Source organism: Ambystoma mexicanum, chromosome 4p (genome assembly GCF_040938575.1).
Source record: "Ambystoma mexicanum isolate Mex_15411 chromosome 4p, UKY_AmexF1_1, whole genome shotgun sequence".
In the NCBI taxonomy this organism is placed as follows: Eukaryota; Metazoa; Chordata; class Amphibia; order Caudata; family Ambystomatidae; genus Ambystoma; species Ambystoma mexicanum.
In genome coordinates this window covers 184,274,690-184,289,751 of record NC_090927.1, presented here as the reverse complement: position 1 = coordinate 184,289,751, position 15,062 = coordinate 184,274,690, and the positions used below count along the sequence as shown (strand labels likewise).

General features: G+C 44.9%; 1 protein-coding gene across 6 annotated transcripts in view; it reads left to right on the top strand.

Moving 5' to 3' along the window:
• EFR3B (EFR3 homolog B) overlaps window positions 1-15,062 on the top strand; it is a 1,154,471-nt gene that overhangs the window by 919,130 nt on the left and 220,279 nt on the right. For all 6 annotated transcript variants that reach the window (XM_069605670.1, XM_069605672.1, XM_069605667.1 and 3 more), the window contains one exon: window positions 3,646-3,697. In XM_069605670.1, coding sequence (XP_069461771.1) covers window positions 3,646-3,697 — 52 coding nt within the window. The remainder of the gene's footprint in view (window positions 1-3,645; window positions 3,698-15,062) is intronic.

The following is a 15,062-nucleotide window of genomic DNA, read 5'->3' as shown; positions in this document are numbered from 1 at the left end:
TCCTTGCATGTACTGTCTTGAACGAAAAGAAATTGGACGCAAAATGATTATGGTACATGGCCTTACCTTGACGAACAAACAGTTAGATGCAGGGATCAGAGTAGTTTCTTGTCGTAGAACAGGAAGCAGTTCACAGGTTGCAAACTGACGAGTTTCCTCGAAGTGGTCACGGAAGTTCACAGAGACGAAGAGCAGATAAACCAGCACCTTCACGGGTTGACTAGCAAAGCGCAAAGAAGTTCTCATTAGAAATATGAAGTGGGTTATAAAGAATTCGAAACAGGGGTGTGTTTGTGAATGAATGACGTGTATATGTCGTGGCATTATGCGGTTTGCAGGGGGGCGTCCAGCGTGAGGGGGGATGCTTGGCAGGAGACACGGGGTCTGGAGGTAGACATGGGAACAACAACCCATGCTCTATAGACCACTTTGAAGTGTACATGGTCTTTGGCACCTCTTGGCCTTTATCGCTCCCTGACAGCTCCACTTGCCAGCACAAGTACCCCGGTGCGAACTGCCTTTGATAGGGCGGGGGGTGGATTGGGGCGGTGGTCGTGCAGACAAGACACAGGAAGACTCGTGAATGGAGAGACACTTATGTGGATTGCAGGGGGGCGTCCAGCGTGAGGGGGGATGCTTGGCAGGAGACACGGGGTCTGGAGGTAGACATGGGAACAACAACCCATGCTCTATAGACCACTTTGAAGTGTACATGGTCTTTGGCACCTCTTGGCCTTTATCGCTCCCTGACAGCTCCACTTGCCAGCGCAAGTACCCCGGTGCGAACTGCCTTTGATAGGGCGGGGGGGTGGATTGGGGCGGTGGTCGTGCAGACAAGACTCGTTTGCCGCAGGGCCTCACCAAGGAGAGGCCATCTAACTGCATGTAAGAGGCAGGCTGCAGGATCTAGTACATGGAAGGCAGGGGGGTGAGTTTATAAATACCTCACCCTCCCAGGAGAATATATGGGTGCAGTTCACCCTGGAGACCCTGGATGCCTAGGCAGTTAGTCAGCAGCAGGCTGGCCTGTGGTGGCAAGGCGGCACGGGCCAGAGGGGGTCATCTCTGTACCCGGTGCCCAAAAGGATGATTTATTATGATCAACCATATTGATTATTTACCTATAACCATGTTTTGTATCAATAAAATCCAACGGCCTTTTATTGCCAACGCTTGAACAAAGTGGTGTGGTAAGTATTTTTGGGGGAGGAGGCAAGGCCGGGAGGCTTGATGCCAACCCGCAAAATAACATATGTATGTCTGCTGCATATGGGTTCAACGGTTATGTGGATTGAAGGTGGGCGGCCAGCGTGAGGGAGGATGCTGGCCGGAGACATGTGGTGTGACAAGACAAGGCACAGGAAGACTATTCAATGGAGACACACTAGATTCATTTAAAAAATCAAAACAACCATTGTTAAAATATATGTTGGGTTTTATTTTTGATCTTAATTTCAATTGAACATAAATAATAAACATTACACATTACACATTGTAAAGTTCCGGTTGTAGCACATCCAGGGAAAATCCGCGGTATTGTCCACTGTCGCTGGGGAAATGTTGTCTAATGGTACCGCACAGGCAGGTATTACTCTCCGAACGCGGTGTCCGAGCCTCCCGTGAAGCCACCAAGTGAAGCAACGATAGGCCACCAGCCTGTACCACCTGTGAAAATGAAAGATTCAAACTGTATTAAAATGACAAAACTTTCTCATCATTGTCGATTCAGGTAAAAAATGTCATTCTGCTTTGAAAAAAATTCTATCTAGAAAATGCACAATATGGAACCAATTTACATGCATTCGAATGATATGTAGATGTAATTTTATATGTGGGAGACGACCATGAAATAGTAGTGGCATCACTGACATCACAACCAGAGTATACTTACTCGTTACTCGGATTACGCGGACGAACAGTGCCGCGAAGTTCGTGCATAAGCACCATCATCATCCTCAACACGGTCCGTGAGAGGCAGGCTTCCCTGAACTCTGGCAGCTCGGTGATGCATTGCGGACTTGGCTCGCCTTCCGAAATGTAGGCCAAGCACCCGGAATTTTCACGGCAGCAGCAGTTCTCCTCTTAAGTTGGCATTAGCTCGCACCGATTGCACGTGCACCAGGTGGAGACGCCGTCCATGCGACATGGTCCAGGCTCTTCATCCGTTGACTGGTCCTCCCAACTGCCGTCCGAATCCCCATCGTTTTCGCGTGCTTGCCTTTCCAGTAGTTCTTCCTCGGTGTACTCGGGCTCGTACATATACGGCATTATTGTAGCCATTGTGTGGTAAAGAAAGTAAAATAATTTACAGAGATGGTACAGGTGTTCACAAGGCCTAGAAGCGGCGAAGGTAGCTGACCAGAGCACAGAAACGAGTCACAGAATACTCAAAGTATCACAGAGAGAGTAATGGAATCGAAAATCTGCTGCTGTGTGTTGTGAAACAGTGTGTTTATACTTATTGAGGAAAGAGGCGTCCTGCCATTTCCATGGCGACACTTCATTAGCTGAGGCGCAGCGATTGTTGACACGAAACGTGCTTTGGCGTTGAGAAATGGGCGGTACGCGTCTGCTGATGTCAGGCTCAGGGGCGGGGGATTTGATTTAGTGCCGCAAAAGCAGATGAGCTAGGTCGATGGGGGGAAATGATAGGATTATCAGAAAATGGCGGCTGATTTCGAGTGCGTTAATGGACGAAAAGTCAGGTAAGGTCCATAGGAAAGTTTTCTACGATCTACCGATTTATGCTTAAAAACACTTGGCCGAACCGTAGGGACAATAAAAAAAAAAGTCCCGGAACTATCCTTTAAGTCACTGCTATGCCGTCAAGTAAAATGAATGCAGTTTTGGCTTTTTTCATTAGTTATTGCTTCTTGACGTCCATCAAAATAGAATGGTCCCTGAGACAAAACAGCCTTTTTTTAACTAAAGTTCAGACATTTGTCATTATCACCAGTCTGCTTTACAGAATCATGTTATTCTATTCTGAAAATGTAGATGGATTTGAGTAGTATGACTTGTTTTGGCGAGACATTGATGATCCAGCATTGACAAATCATATATGTTTGATAATTCTCTGATGAGATTGGCAGTGCTGTTATTGCGATTAATTGACCTTTCATGGATAAAACTCTGTGTTAATGTTCGATGGGCCAGGCTTTCCTTCCCATTCCCATAAGTGACTTGGAGGCTCCCAGCCTTTGTCATTGAGGCGAAGCTTTGCTAGAGCACACTGTGCAAGAATGCTTTTACTATACAAGCTCAGCTATCATGGCATCAGTTTAGCATCATGACGCCACTTCCGGGTAAGTATCTGTGGAAATGTCAGCAACCAGTGTCGATCAGGGCAGCAATTCAATACTAATTTCTCTGGTAAGTATATTTTCTATAAGACCTAAAATCATTAAGGCAACTATAGATTGAAGTATAGATGTGGGGGATTTCTATCTTTTCATTCAAAGGATGAGTTGTATAAAAATCCTAGATTAATTAAATGTTAGTGTGCAAGGGCGATTTGTGTATGTCCACAGAGCCAGCTTGCTTGCAGCATTGATTTTGGGAAGCAAGCCCAAATTTGAGCTTGAGAAAACTGAACATGCTGAAAATATGCCCTGCTTGTTTTGATGGTTCCTATTTTTCTTTCAGGGTAAATCGGACTCGGCTAATCCAGATAATGCTTCTGAAATCTCTTCTTCAGGTACGAAAATCAGTGCTAAGTCACAGAATTCTTCTTGGCATTCTTTGGAAACGGTAATGTAGCCATCTGTAAAACAATTTTAATTGCAGATTGCAGATGCCATGACAATGTATAGAGTCCTAACCCTACCCACAATTATGCTAACCTGGTCAAAGCATATTAAAAAGGAATGTGACAATTGATTGCGCAATTGCCCACATTTCACTATATTCTATAATAATGCTCAAGCACATCTTGACCCCATCACCCAACCATGCACACTGTTATTGAACGAATTAATCAACCTTTGTTTCGAAGCACATAGATTTCATAAACAACAACATATAAAAACTATACAAATTGAAAAAAAATCACATTGTAAAATATAAAAAATACGACAACAAGACACACAATTTGAAACATTACAGCCACAATCATTCGAGCAGATGATCCACAATCAGCTGTAATGTAGCCTCTAAAAACATATATGCACAGCTGCTGCAGCCTCTCTTGATGACAATGACAGTATGTACCTAATTGCTTCTTGAATTGAGCTGCAGTTTGACGTCCTTGGAATTGATATTAAAAACCTTACCCTAGGTTTGTAGAAAAATTGACAAAAAAGCATAAGACAAACCCACACTTGGGATAGGATCAAATTGCATGGGCATTGAATATTCGATTCTGAGCCCATACAGTTCTTGCCGTTGTGGCCCTTGACTAATGACATCAAGCGGCTCGTCGTCAGATGGATCAGAACACTTCTCTTTTGTTTGCAATTCAACCAGCAAATATACTCTGTGTTTTGCCCACTGCAACTAAAATCTTGGTACCTTAGGATGGACTGATTTTTGATCTCGAGACAGCCGTGCAAATCCCTTTTGTGCTCCATATATTTTTGCCGCACAAATATGGCAATGGCTCTGGAAATACTAGCCGGGACGACATAAAGATCTAACAAATCTAGACTCACAAAAGCTTTTTCCAGTGTGTTTAGCCAAGTAATATTCCTACAGATATCTGAAGATTTCAGATCCTGTAGAGTCTTGTGTGTTAAAAGTTGCTCAGTTTGTGACCCTAATCTAATCCAGAATAGTAGGGGTTTTGAATGTACAGGATCATTTATATAATCCATTCTTATTTCTTGATGGAGCAGATACGTTGAGGTACGCTTAGTGGCCCCCAAAACAATCTGTCTTCTTTACCCTGAATTGATTGCTTTGGGGACAGACCCCACACTTCTGCTCCATAAACACATGACGCAACTGGTTTGACCCGGTAGATGGTAAGTGTTGTTAATGGTTAGCCCACTCATCTCTATTCCAAATCTGTACACTGTTAATTTACTTTTGAACAAAGCACAAAGAGCTCCTGAAATAATGTATATTTACACACTGTTTCAGAAAATGTCTTTCCTCATCCCAAACATGAACATGTATGTACCACTGCTTACGCTATCCTCCACTATCCCATCTTCTGCCATTCCCTGATGTCTTCCACTCCTTTTCTTACAGGCCTGCATATCCTACCCTTTTTCCTCCTACCGTAGACACCAGTCTGGTATTCACAGGCATGGGTCCCATTACTCAGACAAATTTCAGTGCTGGAACACTATTATGGTAATAGCTGGGGCATTTTAAATAATGCCGCCTTTACCTCAGGTAGGATTCCAAAAAAGCTGAAAGAAGCTCAAACGAATTCGAACCAGATGGTCTAGGCAACTACAGAACTATATCTAACATCCCATTACAGGCCACGTTCATGGAAGGAAATGATTATCATCCAAATGTCTGACCTTTGGGAAAATAACAGACTTTTTCTTTGTAGAGGTGGAGCCAAGTACCCGCACCCAAAGCTCTGCCCACATTCTGCCTATTTCAACACGTGCAGTACTGTAAGAATACCTGTACCACAAAGAATCGTGGAAGTAAGGTACCCATTGAGGAAACCATATATGCACTCAGGACAATATGATCGCCATTTGAATGAAATCCCGGAGGAAGTGTGAAAATAAGTGAGAAAGAAGACTGATGATGTCATGAAAAATAAAACTGACGCATCCAGAACAGAGACAAGAGGCAGAAGAATGTGAACATTCTATGAGATCTGAAGACAAAGTGATAAAGATGAGCAATATTTCGGGCTCGAGAAGAAGATGCTCATGCTACAGAAACGATGAAGAAAATGAAGTCATTTTACAATTGTACAGATGCAGTTAATGCAAGTAGGGATGAGTATTCTTAAGGCTGGCTATGTAGTGTATAGATTGCGGCGATGCGCCAACGTATATGCATAGGAATGTATGGACTATGGATGTTACGCAACGCACTTTAGCAGAGTCTGGACCCCTTGAATAGAAAGGCTTTTTCAGTGTGGCACAGTTGGAAAACGACTTCATGACGGAGGCGACCGTGAGCTTGGATGTTCATGCAGTAGTTACAAAACGTCTGAAAAGAACAAACTCTTGTCTGAGGTGAGGAGCAAGATCATTGAAGACTTCAGAGGTTCATCATTTAATAGTATTTTAAATACAGAAAGGCTCTGAAACATGGTCTCCATTCACAAGGTCGGATGAAAATAGATACTGAGTTGAGCTGTATCGAAAACAAGAGACAAAGTATGCCTGTACTCCCTTTTATTCTCAGGCACAGAGAACATTTCCAAGGCCAATGTTCAAAGGCTAATTGACTGGCAGACGGCAAGAATGATGATAGATGGCAGTCTAATTAGGTGGGAAGCTATGGTCATGACCAGCCCACCAGCACCCGGGTGCCAACCTGCGTGCTGCTTGCGTGTGTGGAATATTACAGAGGGGTACAAAGGTGCCAACCAATTGTAGAGGGCCGCGTAATAGAGAGCCCTATAGTTTATGTAACCAATAGGACATTGTGTATTTGATGACGTTCATAATGACTTGCCCTAGAGGACGGCTTAGATGCCCCACCTGATGTCAGAGACCCAATCACTTTTCCTGACAAGTATGGAATGTATACCTAGATGTTCCCTTTAATTCTATTACTTTCCCAAGTAGGTTTTTGTAGTTTGCCATGTAGATTAACGTCAATGACGACGAGGTTTTGCTATAAAAACTGTATTTTTTATGAAACTCGCTGAGGCAGAAGATAGAGCGGATGTTCGTTGATGTTCGTTATACTGCCTGTTTTAAAATATTGAAAATAAAACAGACATACTTTGCCAACTTCCTGAGTCAGTCTGATTATTGATGTTTGAGTATATTCTGCATCCCAACCATCTCAAAGTATTGCAACCCTGTCTTAAAGGGCCTAGTGTTGGGTACACGGGGTCACTGTGATCATCAGTCCAGTTTCAGGCCATGTAGAAACACTGACACTGCCTTCCTATTAATATAGATTTCACGCTCCCAGCTGGGGAGCGGACATGGGGTTTAACAGCCGGGCTGCGGGCCATCAAACCTCATGTCCGCCGCCCAGCCGGGGGGACACGTGATGAGCTCTGTGCAGGCCCCTCTTCCTGAGCAAATAAAATGGCCACTGCCATTGAACTAGAAAAGGGAATAGGTCCCTTTTTGGATGGCGGCGGCCATGGAAAACTTGTTCCAAAATGGCTGATGTCATCTGAAAAGGAAAACAGTCCTTTTTCTATTTCGATGGAGGTGGCCAGATGGGAGGAGCATCGGGGACCGGAGCGCAAGAATCCGGTCAGCAGGTAAGTTGGGGTGGGGGGGCAAATGGGGAGGCAACAGGGAGAGCATCCATGTTGCCTCCAGACGTTAGAAAGAAAAAATAAACAAAGGAAAAAAAAGTGCCATCCGGTTAAGGGCATCGGGTGGCTGGAACAGCGGGCTGGGATTGTGTATTCTCTAAAGGAGCCCTGTTCGATTCTTCTCCGGATCACAAAACCATAGACTGGAAAGAAAGAACTCCAAGGCAATGTAATAAAGATAGTTTCCAGCTTTCATGAGTTCACAGGGGAACAAAAACAAAGCCGCAGTACAACGCGTTTCACAGTCTACTTCACTGCGTGCTCACGTACATATATTACATGAGGTAATCATGAAAAATGGGCAGTGACAGGTTGGGGTGCACTCAACTTTCACAATATGAGGGTTGTCTAATGCAGTAGGAACTGCAGAGGAGGTTCCCCTGGATTCCTCCAACAGTTAATAGCATGGAAGTGTGGTTTGTGCAGTCAGTCTGCGCAGAAGAATCAGTAATCTGACTGCAAGAGGGATCAATCCCTTAGACTGCACCCGAAGGTATCAGAACCTCGAATTTTGGATTCCTAATTTTCCTGCCTGACAACATTAGTGAAGATTCCTTGCTCCTGCAACTATGCAGTGCTGTCATTGAGCACCATTTAGGTAATAGAACCCTGAATATTGGTTTGTATTATACCGACTAGCCACATAAGTCAAGAAGCTTTGCCTTTACAACTTCACGGTGCTTTCACTGATCATCATCTAGGACTAACCTGAGACTTTCAACGCTAGACACCACGCTAGCATCAGAGAGGACACCACAAGGGATCGTTCCCTTATATTTTCATTTATCGCCTTGAGGACAACCCTTAGGTCGAAACACACGTCGGCTGTGACCGTAATAAATCACCATTCGCACCACTGGATGGCTGCTTCCTGTTTATTCAAAAAAGAACCGATGTGCTATCACTAAGGACTTGAATACTTGATTACTGATTCTTCTGCGCAGATTGACTGCACAAACCACATTTCCATGCTCCATATATTACATATATGTGGTAGCAGCCCGGTAGTTATAGTTAAGTTGTTCAACCCAGAGCACTTTTTGGGCGATTTATAACTTGACCGCCCCTGGACGAATCCTCACAAAACTTTACATAAAACATATATGGTCCCCTCTGAATAATTCTGCAAGATCTGGGGGGGGGTGAAAGTTATAGGGGGATCCCAAAATGACTCAATGGAAAAAAGATTTTGCTCACGCCTCCAGCCCAAACCGCTGCACAAATTTTCACCAAATGTGCTCTGGTCCTGAAAGCATTCTTTTGTAAATTTGCTGTAAATCCGTCCAGTAGTTTTTTTTAAAACCGCCAAAAAGTAGGTAAAACAAAATGAGCGATATCTGGGTCCAGTGTGTGGTCTCCCTTCCCGATTTGGGTCCGCGGCCAGTCCCTGGACCAATCAGTTTCTGGATTGATATCCGCTGACATCATACGCACCCGCTGGTTGAATGCTGAAGAGCGCGAGGTGCGTAATTTTTTAAGCACTCGCCTTGTTGGATCCGCAGACTGCAGCCGATGTGGAAAAAGTCTTTAATTTGGGGTTCTTTGGTGGTCACAAGAGGGGCTGGAAAGGGTGGGGTGGTGGAATAAATATGATATGTGGCTGTTTCTATAGGTTAGAAAAGTGGTTGCAGGTGCCGCGCAGTCTTCAGACACTACAGTTGTCTGTGGACAGCGCTGTGAACGAACAGTTTGGAGAACACATTTGGAGTGATTTGTTGCCTGAAAGAGGCCGTGGAAATGGTAGGGGAGTGGAATAAAGATGATAGGAGCTGTTTTATAGGTGAAAAAAGGGTTTGCAGATTCGGCAAGTCCACGGTCAGTTTTTGTGTCCTCAAGCCCAGGGATGGTATTGCTGCAGCCCTAAAATGTGTATGTTGGCTCCTGCGAATTGCAAGGACTACAATATGTACAACTGTTTGCCTAAATACTCCCCTTCTACAGCCCTCCGCTGCTGTAACTCTAATACTCTGCTTGTGAAATGCTTTGTTAAACAGAGTGCAGGAGGCATGTCTCTGTCTTCGTCTGGTACCTCCCTTTGGAACGGCCTTCCTGTTCCTGTTATACTTGAGCTGGACTTCCTTAAATTCAGAAAAGTTCAGAAAACTCTGCTTTTGCATTCCTGTTTTACTTTCTCCCTTCCCTGCTAACTCATACCAGTGAGACTGGTGGCCTGGACCCTCATAAATCTGACAGGGTCCAGGCCCTATATCTAGTCGACACCAGTACACCTTTCCACCCTTTAGCAATATCCTTGCGGTTGTACCGCCTGGCAGCTGTGCATCACACCCTTAGTACTCCTTTGTCCCAGCAGGTAGTTAGTGGCCTCCCACTTTGGCATGTCTTGGCATTTTCCTTCTCGCCTTCTATGAGCACTTGGTAATCCCTACTCCTCTTTCCATTCATGCACTTCTTTTACTGCACAATGCATGTGTGAATTTATAGCAGCAGTGTGTACAATGTATTTCGATAAGCAAGGGAAATGCATATGGAAAAGAATTGTACAGTTGGTGTGTAGAGGCTTGATTTGTTGATAGGGTTATCTGTACAGTTTTTTTTTTACTTATTGGTGGATATATGTGTGACTGTTTCAAAGCAGGCAATGAGGGAGTTCTACAAACATAACAGTAAAAGGGGTAAAAGGGCTGTCTTGTGCGATGGTGTGCATGTGCAATCTGTGTTTTTTAATAAAGCATGGCCTAGAGAGGGGATATCATCTTTGATGTTCTAGGTGTTAGTCTTAGCAGTGCGCGGTGGTGGCACGAATTATGATTACTTAGCTTACCATAACAGGTGTATTTCTGGGGGTTTTCGGTTTTAATTGTAACCATAACGTCAAAACAAAGGTTTTTCACTGAATATATATATATATATGTTAAAGGATATTTATACCGTGCACTATCACCACCGGAGTGGTCCCCTGGTGCTCAGAAAAGTAAGGGGTTAGTTAGGCATAGGGGGACAAAGGTAGAGCGAGAGAAGATCATGATGTACTGTTGGCAGTTTCCGTTCGGTAAGCACTGTTTGCTAAGCATGGATGCGCTTTATGGATCGGTAGACTCTCATGTGCTGTTGTGCGAGACTATGTGTGGTTTGTTTTGTTGTTGCAGTGTTGTGAACTGGGTTTGGATTGCTGCCCAAGAACTTGGTTGTGTTTGTTTAGCGTTTTTGAGAGATGTATGCGGAGAGGCGAGTTGAGGTTTAGCAGTTGGGTTATTAGGGCTTTTTCTTACCTTGTCGCTTTTGGACATTCGATACTCGCCGAGTGCCTTGCCACATTCTGTGCCAGTGTTATCGTCTCACTGTTTGGTGTTCTGAGGTTAGGAAGGTGGTGAAGGTCCCCCCAACCCTTGGGTCGAGTAGTGTATGGTACTAGGATTGCTTGTAGGTCACCAGGGGGGGGGGGGTGGTTGCCTGCCATCGCCTCTGAGTTTCTACGGGAGGTTCTCTCCCTCCGGTTTGTAGGTGCTCCCTGTCTCACTGGGTTCCATTTATTGGCTAGTGCTCTCTCATCTGGAGCTAGGGTGCCTATCCTTAGGTGGAGCCTAGAGTTAGATGGTGGTTTGGGAGTGGGTATGTCCTGGGATCCCACCATACCCCGCTTCTACCTTCCATGCAAATTCGCTGTGGCCCGTTTCAATTTTCAGTGGTGTCTTAGTGTTTCTACTCGTTCCTGTCCAATTCTGAGCTGAAGAACGAGGTCTGAAGTGATTTTCTGAATCTTAAATGGTCCTTTGTATTATGTATTTCTTTCAGAAGGGTGTTCCATGTTTTGGCTGCCAGGTGGGAGAATGATGATCCTCCATGTTTTTTTCTAATATATGGCTCTGGTTCCAGGCGGATGGATGTCCTTGCTTCTTCTGAGAATTCTTGTTGGTAGTGAAAGGGTAGCATGGTATCACAAGTATGACACTGACACAAGAGGTACAATTTGTAAAACCTTTATTCCATTTTCGGGGTTAGGGAAAACCTGTGCTTTGCGCAATAGCTATGATGGGAGTAGTCTCTGTCATCAAATAATAAAGAAATCACAGTCCTAGTCCATCTCTGTCAAATCAAAGGTGGCCTATACTAACAAACCTAATGCCTGCCCTATCTCTTATACAAAAAATGTGTAAAGGAGAATATGTATGCAAAGGAAAATCAGTGTTAGAATTTAAAGAAACAATGTGGCTGAGTCAGCTCTCATCCCCACGTTGGAGAGCACGGAGAAAGGTGCCCCCCGTAGACAGGATGACACACTCTTTCTCAGGTTTTCAAAACAAAGACAGTTCAAAACATAGATCAAGGCCTTCCAGGCCTTCCATGTTAAAGTCACTAATTCCAGCTTTCAAAATCACATTTCAACAAAAGGTCTCCCTCGGTCGGGCTCGGACCTTTCAACCACTGCACTTGCAGGGGTCTGCTTCCCACAGCTTAGTTCACATTCCTTAGGGGTCCCCCTCCCCTATCCTATCACAGTGCTGGTCTCCCTCAACCAGGCTCGGAGCTCTTCCTGATGTCGAAGACTTTCGAATGTGCAAGGCTTTTACTACAGACCTCTGCAGGACCACTCCGAATTTCTCCCTTTCTTTTTCATTATATTCACATGCTTTGAACTTCCAGCTCCAGAATGCACTGCTTCTGCACACTTTGTATACTGTCCTTTCTCTTACTTGGCTTTTGGAATCTTTCTCTTACATGCCCTTTCCTTATTGGCAATGTACTTCTTATATACACACTAAATGTTTCTGTAGTTGCATTCACTTAAGGTTGACGAACATGCACACCGGGCTCCTCTGAGCTTTGGAAACTCAACGGTTGCCACATGGGACTGAAACAATTTCCTTCCTCCAGCCTTGGGATCAGGGCTCACTCTCACTGCCCCTCTTACTCCTGGGTTTCTCTTACCCCAGGAGAATGAGCACTTGTTTACACAATGTCTGTAGCAAGGTCTTTGCTTGGATCCAGCTCTTGGGAGGCACGGCTCCCTGCCGTGTTGCAGCCTTTCGCGCTCAGCGGGTCAGCGATCTGGCACGTCGTGCTCCTCCTCGCTTCTGGTCCAGCGTTCCTCGGTGTGAAATAGATTCCCAGCTCGCTCGATAAGCTGTTTAGAACCACACCTTTTATACTCTGCATATTGGTCAGTTGAAGTCAGGTGTGGATGATTAAAATGAATTGCCTGACTCTGCCTGACTTAATTAAGGTGACAACATGGCAGTTCCCCGTAGTAAGCTGTTCCCTGTTGATCCCTATGGGAAATCTTCCTTCCTCTTTGCTTACTCTTCTTTGTCCCAGTGATTGGGGAGGGGGTTATGGGTTATGAAGGTAAGTGACCCCTGACTATAGAGGAGAGGGATCTGGCTTGAATAGGAGAAAAGGGGGAATCTTGAGTCTCAAGCCTGGATACTTTCCTCCCATTTCCCTGCATTCCCTTCTCTTTGTCAGTATCTGAGGTATTGTGGGACAGGTAGTTCTCTGAGAGTTTGTATGCTCCTTTATGTTTTCTTACTGGGATGGGAGGAACTGGGTACAGTGATTGGGATAAAGGGGGAGTAAACGGGAGAGTACCATTAGGTTTCTCACAGTAGGTAGATGGTTATTTTATTTTTTAAGAATTCTGCTAATTCGCCATGTATATGCAGTCAGTGTTCACCACAAGATCATTTTAAGAAGACTGAAAACTAATTTGGGCATAGCCAGGACAGCTCATTGACTCGAGGACACTGTGTGAGTCTACACAAGACTTATCTGCTTGGTATTAGGTAGCCAACCTTTTGGTATAGGTCTGTACTACAGAAGTTGGTAGTGTGACTGAGCAGCCAGGCGTACTTCAAGAGGGCTAAATGTGAGCTGCAGAGCTGTACAAATGTAATTTGTCAATACAAGTAACCAAATAACACTTATACTGAAGGTTTCAGTTATAAATAATTATTTAACATCAGTTTTAAATAAGCATTCTTTAAAAAGGCAATTCTTTGTAACAGTTCAAGTAACTTTTGGCAATACTTTTCAGAATCAGTCAAGCTGGTGAAAACTCTTTGGATATGGACAATACACTTCTCCTACACCCTGAAGTGACTTCAATTACAAGGATAGTATTTGCATTTATATATCACATCAATATACCTTTTAGACTCTGAGTTGCAAAAAGGAAGAGTTAAGGAAAATAAAAAGCTTAGAACCGTTTCTTAAAAAGGTGTCATGATCTCTGCTTCCAAAAGGTCAGGGTTTTCCCAACTCCCTTGGAAGCAGATCCATAACCCAGGTTCCGAGTGCCAACCAGTCCCAATTGGGACCTTTTGGACCCAGTCCTGGCGCCAGTGGCACCAGGCTCATAAATATGCCCAGTCCCAGCGCTGGAAGCGCCGGGCTCATAATGCTTGGGTGGACTTACCTGCAGAAGACCATGCTGCTTACTTGCCTGCCAGTTGAGCCTCTGATCCTCTTCTGTTTGGAACTACTTTTCCTGTTGGGTGGGGCAGGAGCCACTCCCTAGATTCAGAACACTGGAACTCTTCTGGAAAGCAGGAACTCTTTTCTTACCTAGGCGTGGCTGTGGAAGGAGACACCTAAGCACTACAGGAGGCTATTTAAACCACACCCGGTGGATGAATCTTGCTTTGCGTTATTCTGCATCCTCTGCAGCAGAACGCTCATTGTGTCTTCTGCATCGGATCCTGGGCCTAAGGAAAAAGGCTTACCATCCTGAATCCAGTCTTCAGCAACACCTATAAAGACAAGAAAGAACAGGTTAGCATTCCGGCATCTGAAAGACAAAGGCTTACCCACTCTTCGTGCGCTCCGGAGGTCTTCACACTGCATTCCGGCATCTGAAAGACAAAAGCTTACCAACTCTTCGCACGCTCCGGAGGCCTTCGGCGCTGCATCCTGCATCTGAAAGACAAAACAAGGTGCGTTTAAAGACATTGGGGAACTTTAATACTCACGTGCCATTACTCCTTTCCACATCTAACCCAGTGGGTATTCCGGCACCCTGCAGCCGCTCCGAACTCATACCTGCAAAATAAAAGACAGTTAGAGCGCATCGTGAAGCAGGCAACAAGCGCTTACTTACGTGCTTCCAGGCGCTTCTATTCATCACACGGACTCCATCTTCAACTCACTTCAGCCCGTCATCCGCCATCGCCGGAACCCTGCAAAACAAGAGACATCATTACTAAAGACTTTAAAGACAATAGAATTACTCGAAACTTACCGTTCGTGCAGTAAACGACGGACAGCAGTCCTCTGAAGTCAAGAGGCCTGCGCTACCTATCCAGTGAAGAAACTGGTTACAGCACCCTGCCCCGAGGCAGATGGAGAGCTCGGCATTCACTTACCTAAGGTGAGAGCGTTAACCTTTGGGGGTCTACAGGAGAGCAAAAAGGGAAGAGATAGGGACACCCCAATAACCCCAGTTCATTAATCCCATATTTTCTATCTGCAGACATCTTACTCTTGAAGTCAGGCATACAGTGCACAGAGGTCCAGCCCAAAGAGCCAACCGGGTGCTACACATCACCTTTGAAGATACGGTAGTCGCCCAGTCAAGACCGGCGCCTCTGCGAGAATCAGGTGAGCGTTACAAAAGGTGAGGCAATGAAATCCTCCAATGAAGTCTAGGCACGCCTTTCCCAGCAGTAATAGTTTTCAGCAAGCTACA